Raw genomic sequence first — 9,238 nt, 5'->3', positions numbered from 1 at the left:
AAACGGATAAGTTTAAAGGAAACGGATAAGGATATGGAAAGGCACCATCTCTGCCCACTGCTAAACCTGCTGCGGGTTCCATCCCTGCACGCCTCGATCTAGTAAAACGGCTAAACGTGCGTGTTCTCTACTCTGGTGTTTGCGTGGTAATTCGATTCAGAGTTAACGGACATATGGATGGCGTGTCAAAAAACAAAAACTTTCGTAGCCATCCCAAGCTAACCCTGTCTAGTAGCACTACGGAGTACGGACACTTTTGCCCTCGCGTCTCCACACATTCCACAAACATGGTACGCACGAACAATGATACTACATGCCACTTACTCGCGCGGGCGCCGATCTTACCGGCAAAGATTCTCCAAGCTCGTGTAGTCGCACACGTACGAACCCCACTAGCAGGCCGCCAGCCACCTTGACCAGTGGCATGCATGCATGCATAGGATGGATGGATGGCGCAGGCACTTGTGTCCATCGCCATCAGCTTTGCCAGTCGACCCGATCTCGGTGAAAGGCACATACGTCTCTCGACGCGCCCGGCGCAGCTAGCTGCATTATTCAGCCACTGGACCAGTAGTCCAGTAGCCGTCGTCAGCGCAGCATAGGACTCTACATGCAAGTGTAATCGACCGATCAGCGCCAGTGAAACGAGCACCCAAACGTTTCTTTCCGTTTCGTGATTTCGTCTCCTCGCCAGTGGACAACAAGCAGAAAAGCTCCGTTGCGAAATGTACATAACTATACTCTAGAAGTAACAGACGTTTCTGGAGTCGATCTGGACTCCGGAACGTTGGTCGATCGATCGATCGATGTACATGCAGCAAATGCGATGCAACTGTAAAGTAAGGCACACGAGATAAACAAGAGAGGGTGCGAGAGATCAGGCGAAGCGATGGTGATGGGTAACTTAACTAAGATAGTGATGGGTAATTTTGGTGGCTACAACTAATTAGGGATTAATTAATGCCATGCATGTCACAGAGGTGAAGAGTGAAGGCTGAAGACCATGCATGCCCTGCATGCACTGCTTAATTCCCCTATTTTATGCTACAAATTAATACTCCTACATGTAGTGTCACGCAGGGACCTGGACACCTGGTGTCACGGTAATTCTGTACCTGGCCACCCAGATTATCTTTGAGTCGTTTCTTCTAACATACTCCCGTCTTCCCGTCTCATCGAACGGATGCAAACAAATTAGTCAGCTGCGTGGAAAAAAATTCGATCGGTCGACGTACAATCTCAATATCTCATCATCTGAATCAAGTAGCCAGTAGCCACTAGAATCTGAGTGGACGCTTGGGATCCCCTGGTTCCAATGTACTCTACTCAGTACTCACCCAACATCCACAAAAGGAGTACTTTTCGTCCCGCCTCTGCATTAAAATGCACACACCATTTACATTATTGAAGTCGTAGAAAATATCACATCTCAGTGATTACAACTCAAAATAACAACAAACTAGGGAAAAAAATTCTCACAACCTGTCGTCCTGGTGTCACCTCAAAACTCGTCAAAGAGACACCCTTTCAGCAGTTTCAAGGGAATTCAGATCATCGGCCTTCCTAGGTCACTTGTCGGATCTATCTTCATCTGTCATTCTTCGTAGCAGTAGCCAACAGCATGGTATCACCAACAAACGATGCTACCATATCGATCGCCGCAGCATTGTCAGAAGAATCGTCAACAATGGCCGCCTTCATGTTTGAGGACCTCCGCATGGCCCTTGAAAGCAGCACAGGACATTAGTTTGGGCGGCGCCACTAGTTTTTCCAACGAAGTTGGTACCACTACCGCTTCTTCCAGCGAAGCCACTGATCCGTCCCCAACCAAGACCACCATTGTGGTCATGGAACAATTGGCCGCAACCACATGTAGGACAACCCAAGAAACTAGCGCCGCAAGCTCGTTCCTTCTTGGCCGCTGGCCACTCCCGCGTCGCCAACACGAAAGCCAACACATTTGCCGCAACCAAAGCCAGTGTCATGACCTCCGAGGCCCGCAACTGCATCCACACCACCACGGCCATGGGCATTAGAGCCCCAAGGATGGACCCGACCGCCGATCTGCAGCCCAGGAGAGGCGCTGCCAACGAGCGACTCACCGGAGTCCGCCCCTCCACCCCCATCCTCGTGCCGGATCTGCCCTCCGTCGCACAATCCGGACAGCCACGTCTGCTCGGCGATGCCGGCGGCAGACCATCGCACGTCGGTCCGCCCTCCGTCTCCACTCTCACACCACGCGAATAGGCCCTGCCGACGCCGCACGGACTTTGCCCGGCGCGCCGCTCTCTCGGGCCGTCGGGCGGCGACCAGGGAGGGAGGGCCGGCGGCGGCGGCTTGTATCTATGGTGAATCATATACACGCATCGGCGGGGATACACCGGCTAGCAAGCTGCATTGTTGAGCGCTGGCTTGTCACAGATGGACACACTGGAAAGGAAAATGCCTAATCCTGGCCTGCACCGGCCATTTGCTGCACTTTTTTGGTTCAGCTCCCTATGTCTGTATAGCCGCATGCAAAATCGATATTGACATGTCTTAATTACTTAACCGCGCGTGCGCATGAACGCACGATGATGCCTGTGTTATTTTGTGCACGTAGGTATATACGCCGCCGAATAGTTTTCCAAATGTATAAACTTTTGAGATGTATACATAAGTTTCATGCTTCCATTTGCTCAAGCTAGACACACACACTGTACTGTGTTGTGTACCTAATCGACCGATGGGCACGGGCCCATACACGCTCTCAGCCGAGTACTCCGTACTAAGTAAGCTAGCTTACTTATGTACACGTGTGTATTACTATTTTCGCATGTCCTTGTGGAAGCCACGTACGCATGCATGGCAATGGCATGGAAGTCAAGAATTTAACGGCCGGATAGCCACCTTTTTTCTTCCGGTAATGTGTCCAAATTCTGATAACATAGCACATCTGGCAAGCCTGCATACACGCATCTAAACGCTGATATGCAGGCACGCTTAACCAAACCCTTGCACGAGACCTAAATCGAACGGAAGACCACTCGTGCTCTCTGCTCTGCTATATATACACGACCCATTCCCCTACAGAAAACCACACCAGCATTGGCTTCTCTCCTGCCCTGTTCTTTGGGAAGGAGAAGAACAGAGGTCAATGCAAACATCTCTGATCTAGCCTTCCACTATTGTAACCGTGCAGCCGTGTTCTGTCTTGCACTGGTAGATACGTACGTACCTCTGCTCAACCGGCCGGTGGAGCTCCAAGCTAGCTAGTCTTTTTGTGTGAGAGCCGCAGGATGGCTGGAGCACTCTTCTCCATGGCTCACCCATGGGCCTCTGCTTTCGGCATCCTAGGTTCGCACATCCATCGCCATGCATGTATATGCAGGAATGTTTTGTGAGACATGAATCTTACTGACATACATTTTTCTCTGTTTCTTTTTCGATCTATGCAGGGAACATCATCTCCTTCCTGGTGTTCCTCGCGCCAACGTAAGTGCCATTCATACATGCATGTTCTGGTCAATGTTGTAATTGATTTTTGCATGCTTGCGTGGGGAATAAACAAACAAACAAATAAAACAGGCCGACGTTCCTGCGCGTGTACCGGAAGAAGTCGACGGAGGGGTTCAGCTCGGTTCCCTACGTGGTGGCGCTCTTCAGCTGCACGCTGTGGATCCTGTACGCGCTGGTGAAGACCAACTCCAGCCCGCTGCTGACCATCAACGCCTTCGGGTGCGTGGTGGAGGCGGCCTACATCGTGCTCTACCTGGTGTACGCGCCCAGGCCCGCCAGGCTCCGCACCCTGGCCTCCTTCCTCCTCCTCAACGTCGCCGCCTTCTCCCTCATCGTCGCCGTCACCGTCTTCCTCGTCGCCCCCATGCACCGCGTCAAGGTCCTCGGCTCCATCTGCCTCGCCTTCTCCATGGCCGTCTTCGTCGCGCCCCTCAGCGTCATCGTAAGCTACTTATCATACTCTTTTTTCGATATAGGGAATTTTTATTGAACTTAAAAGTCACATCAAAGCTACTTATCATATATAGTTGGTTAATTAATTAACGGAGTCGATCAGAATTGATCTCATTAACTGGTTGATTATATATAGTTTGTGGTGATCAAGACGAAGAGCGCCGAGTACATGCCCTTCTCGCTCTCCTTCTTCCTCACCCTCAGCGCCGTCGCCTGGTTCTTCTACGGACTCTTTACCAAGGACATCTACGTCACGGTAAAAATATCATTGCACACTTAATCAGTTCCTTTTTCATTAATTAATCATACATCCATGCATGCATGTCTTTTCCTGATTAATTAAACTATGCCAAAATATGCATGCAGCTGCCGAACGTGGGCGGGTTCTTCTTCGGGATCGCCCAGATGACGCTCTACTTCTGCTACCGGAAGCCCGGCACGTCGGCGCTGGTGCTGCCGACGTCCATCGACGACGTGTCCACGGAGCCCGCCGCGTCGGCGGCGGCGGATCAGGAGGTGGAGCTCCCCGCGGGCACGCACCCGGCCGTGGCCATGCTGACGGTGAGCACGCTGCCGGTGCTGGCGGAGCTGCAGAAGATGGAGCAGGAGATCGGGACGCCCACCCCGCGCAAGGGATACATCAAGGCCTTCTGACCAAGGCTTAATCCACACTCACTCATGATTCGGCAACACGGCCGGCCGCTAATAGAAATACGTATATATACTGGTAGTATTGCGATCATCTAAACAAAACGGGTAGTATTGCTTAATCATTCAGCTGCTTTCATTGCAGTCGTTTGTTTTGTGTACGGTTAATTTACATTCGTGTGTTGTTAATCAGAGGTTCTCTTGGGCAATATGCTACCATTCACATGCCCTGGGCAATAAGCTTGTAAACAGATCAGGCACGTACGTACTCTCGTCGTTGCTTGTACTGCCACTAATTAATGATGAATTAATCCCGTGTTTAGTTTGCATTAACAAATGTGAAATGTCCCTGTTTGTTCTTTTCAAGTGCCAAAGTGCATATCAATCTCGGAGTGTCGGGAGTCCGTTTTAGCTCATGCATGTACAAGAACAAAAGCAAACGGAAACTAAAGCGAGCATGGCATGTTCTTGATTTCGATCACCGAAAGAACCCGACGCACTAGCCACAGGACTAGCTAGGTTAGAGGTTACGGAATTGAAAGGCGATGCGCGCGGTGGAGGATGCTTCGAGGTTCAAGCCGTAAAAAAGCTTACAAGGATAGGGCGCGCCCCTGGATCCACCGGCAATATTGTGGAAGTGAACTCCCTCCAAGGATCGCGCCAGGACGTACGTACGTGTGTCGTGTCGGCCTGCAGGCGATGCGAGGTGAGCGAGTGCGCGCCCAACAACCGGCCGTACGCCCCCCGCGCGAGGCCAGAAACTGTTTGTTACCCTCGGTTTAATTATCTACACATCATGGATGCGAAGAATTTATGTGTAAATCTTGGGTAAAAACAGACGCTTTTCTCAATGCTGTAAACTTAAACGAGCCAATTATCTTTTTTTTTCTCTTTGCAAAAAAAGAAGAAGAGATTATCTTTCTTTCCGCCATTCTCTAGAGTCATGTACAGGTGCACCTAACCAGTTCACTCAAAAGTTCGAACCGATAGTAAAATAGACGCAACTTAGACAAGTCGATTCTCTCTCGTTTCTCCTCTTGTAGAGTTAGACCTACTCACTCTGATACCGTGTAAAGTTGCATGCACCAAGTCAATTCACCCAGCTTGAGATCATGACAAAAAAACGCAATCCGCTTATACTCGAACACGTCTTTTCATTTTGTGTTCTCCAATTTGTCAAAACCCGAGAGAAAAAAGGAAGAAGAGGCATGACAAGATAGGCAAAACATGTCATGAAGTCGATGCAGAAGCCGGAGGTTATCTTCCTTTTCGAAAAAAAAAACTGAAGTTGGTTGTTGAATTAATCGACCTAAAAACCGGTTTAAGGACGAAAAGTAGAGTTTCTTGAAAATTCATATTTATTTTGCACACACAAAAATTATAGAATGAAAATTGAACCTTTACAAAAGTGGGACCTTTTTGGATTCAGTTCTTCTTCTTGCAAAGCAACCAAAGGAAATTTTGGTGTTCGTTCACCTACGGTTAGCTACCGTGGCCCAGTAGTCGGTCAACAGGCTGCGCGTGAACATGGCCCGTCTAGTAAGCCCATTGCAGGCGGCAGCCCAGTCCAAAATCCCATTGTCTCCGTGCTCTCTGCAAGGTTGTTCACACATGTTCAGTTGTTCACAGATTTTGGTGACACTTGCACGCCTTGTTCAGGAGATTGGACATGTTAAAACAGATTAGTCTTATCCATAAGCTTAAGCAAATCCAGAACCATGTGAAGCCTGCGAGTTTATGTACTTTTTTAGTGATCTCGCACTGAAGTATGCGCCCTAAATTGCATGTTTCAGAATTCTACTTGGTCCCAAAACGGGTAAACCCAAACAAATGCTATCTCAACCTTCACGGAGCAAAAGAAAATGGGAAAAAAGAAAGGAGACCACAACACCACACAGCAGCAGCTAGTGCTTGACCAGCTTCTCCATGTCTCCGCGCCAGTCCAAGCCCATTCACATGCACTTGTATCCTTCCTCACCTCCTCTCCCCCCCCTCCCCTGCTCCCTCGTCACTCTCCCCGCTACCTCATCTCTATTGCTGCCTAGCTAGGCCGATCTCGTAATGGCCGCAATGGCGAGCTCCAGAGTTCTTCCTGTTGCCGTGCCGTCGTTGATGGCGCTGCTGGTGGCGACGGTTGCGTTGACGCTCGTCAGCGGCGCCGAGGCCAGGCCGTTCCTGCCCAACAACATCACCGTGGTCGGCTCCGTCTACTGCGACGCCTGCTCCAACAACACCTTCTCCAAGCACAGCTTCTTCCTCAAAGGTGAACAGAATATCCCGTGCAACCCTGTCTCTTCCTGCATTGGTTTCGGCCACTGTCTCGTCCTGCATTGCCTTAGCTTGATCTGTAATGGAATGCGCTAGCTAATCAAGTACTCCGTATCAATTCTTTTCTTTTACATTAATTTCTGTATTTTCAGGTACTATTACAGGCTGTGTGTATCTGTTGCTCCATGTGCAGTGCTATAGATGTCAGATGTCTTAGGAGGACTAGCTATTTGTACCCTCGTTCCTTTTTGTTTTGGCTTTTAGAGGTGTACTGAAAACTGATAAGCAGACATCACAAGTTACTTCAGACTTAAGGTGTTCTGTAGTCTGAACTCTGACGACCTGATATGAGATGAGGAGGCATTAGGCATACTTTTTTGCTATATTGATTTGCTTACGAAGCTAAAGAATACAACAGTTGATTAAACCACATAAATATGTCTGTGTAATGTTCTGGATTTACAGTAGTACAGTATGTTTAGTCTATTGCATTGCTCCCAAAATTGGAAACGTAGTTTAGCTCAGACTCATGCTTGACAAGATGTTTTTACAACTGAAGTTTCACGAGGCAGGCCCTCCTGTCTTAAAGCTTGGCATACAGGTATTGATTCATGTTGCTTGCAGATGAGCAACTTAACTTGGCGTTGCGAGTAAATTTTTGTCTATGACATGAACAATTCAGAGATTTAAGATTGACACACGTGTGTCTGAGCTGCAAAGGCATTGCACGCCTATGAGATACGAACAGCGTGCTTCATCCTCACGGCCTCACACTGAAACAGATCCCCTGCTAGCTCTGGCTGCCACTCCACACAACGTAGCTACTGAATCTTAATCTATCCACCATCACTGATGTCCATGGATGGTTCCGTGCAGGTGCCCGGGTGCTGATCCAGTGCAGCTTCAAGGCGAACTCGACGCTGTCGGAGATGATCTCCCTGGAGGCGGAGCGGATGACGGACCAGCACGGCGTGTACAAGCTTGACGTTCCCCCAGTGGAGGGCTTCGAGTGCCGCGAGGGCCACGAGCTCCGGTCCTCGTGCCGCGCCACGCTCCTCCGCAGCTCCTCCTCCGCCTGCGCCGTCCCGGGCCTCCGCGGCTCCTCGCAGCACATCGCTCTCCGCGGCCGCCCCCGCAATGGCGCGTCGTCGTGCTTCCTCAACCTCAACGCGCTCAACTTCCGCCCCGCCAAGCGGGACGCCACGCTCTGCCGCGGCAGCGGCAATGGCGGCTTCGGGGAGTCGCTCTTCTTCTGGCCGCTCATGCCGCTGCTCTGGCCGCCGTTCCGGGGGCTCCCGTTCCCGGCAGGAGGGACGGTGTCATTCCCGTGGCCGTTCCCGGTGCCGGAGTGGCTCGTGCCATTCCTGCGGCCGCCCTTCTTGCCGTTCCCGCTCTATCAGCCGGCATCGGCGCCTTCCCAGGCAGCGGCGTCCGGGCCATAGGCTTTGGCCGGGGTCAGTGAAGAAAGCTTGACTACTACAAGACACGAGAATTTAGCCTTGTTGGTTAGCCCGGGTAGTTTATGTGTTGTAGTACCATGATGCCACGGTGTGTAATTCATTGAGCTGATGAATGCATGGACCGACGTGGTGATTAATCCTAGCCACGACCATTAGCGTGCTCTGTTTGTTTCTAGCTAGTGTAAGAACAGAGGCATACAACCCACGAATTGACATAAAATGCTTCGTCGGCTATCTGCTCGCCCCACGTAAGGGACCTGGAAGTTTGCCCAATCTGCGTGTGGGCGAGAAGGAATAGCTGCACGCGTGCCTGTAACTGATTGCTGCAAATAGAGTGAATCAGAATCGCTGCCTTGGCTTTTCTCTTGGATCCTACCAACACGCGTGTGGACCTCATGGCTCGTGAGTTAGAATCGCTGTGCTGAGGGAGATACAAACGGGCTTGCAATCTTATGGTGCACAGCGGCAATCCTTGACGATTGTTATCACCTGTCTCTCGACTTCATGAAGATTAGTTCCGAGCATTGTCTGCGTGAAGCAAATACCGTTTCCTAGATTCATACGTATCTAGATGCGTTTTAGTGTATAAATACATATGAATCTAGCCAAATCCGGGTTACTTATTTCCGAACGGAGGGAATACCTCTTTTTGATTTCAGATATATTCCGTAACGCTTATTTTAGAGTAGTAAAAGGGGTTTTGCCGTCAAAAAAGAAGAAGAAATAAAAGGGTAAGATAGACAGGAGTACACTGTACTTTTTTTAGAAGCACAGTACAAACAGACGCTCACAACACGCGCGTACACTCACACCTTACCCATATGAACACCTGTGAAAAACTGAACCGGCTGATCTTGACAGAATGACGAAGTCACCGCAAGCGCCTCGCTGTTGACGGATTTGAACCTGCG

General features: G+C 50.1%; 2 protein-coding genes across 2 annotated transcripts; both read left to right on the top strand.

Annotated features, from left to right (window-relative positions):
• Nucleotides 1–3,084: 3,084 nt before the first annotated feature.
• LOC100845240 (bidirectional sugar transporter SWEET11) lies at nt 3,085–4,936 on the top strand. The gene is made up of 5 exons (XM_003578350.4): nt 3,085–3,336; nt 3,438–3,474; nt 3,568–3,940; nt 4,088–4,207; nt 4,318–4,936. Exons 1-5 carry the CDS (start codon nt 3,279–3,281, stop codon nt 4,603–4,605), a joined length of 876 nt encoding a protein of 291 aa, XP_003578398.1. The 5' UTR covers nt 3,085–3,278; the 3' UTR covers nt 4,606–4,936.
• Nucleotides 4,937–6,527: 1,591 nt separating this feature from the next.
• On the top strand, nt 6,528–8,688 carry LOC100821140. Its single transcript, XM_003576674.4, has 2 exons — nt 6,528–6,862; nt 7,744–8,688. Exons 1-2 carry the CDS (start codon nt 6,661–6,663, stop codon nt 8,307–8,309), a joined length of 768 nt encoding a protein of 255 aa, XP_003576722.2. The 5' UTR covers nt 6,528–6,660; the 3' UTR covers nt 8,310–8,688.
• The last annotated feature ends 550 nt before the right edge of the window (nt 8,689–9,238 follow it).

This window comes from Brachypodium distachyon, chromosome 4, assembly GCF_000005505.3.
Source record: "Brachypodium distachyon strain Bd21 chromosome 4, Brachypodium_distachyon_v3.0, whole genome shotgun sequence".
NCBI classification, from domain to species: Eukaryota; Viridiplantae; Streptophyta; class Magnoliopsida; order Poales; family Poaceae; genus Brachypodium; species Brachypodium distachyon.
Note: the sequence above shows the minus strand (reverse complement) of the source record. Positions and strands in the feature narration are given on the sequence as shown.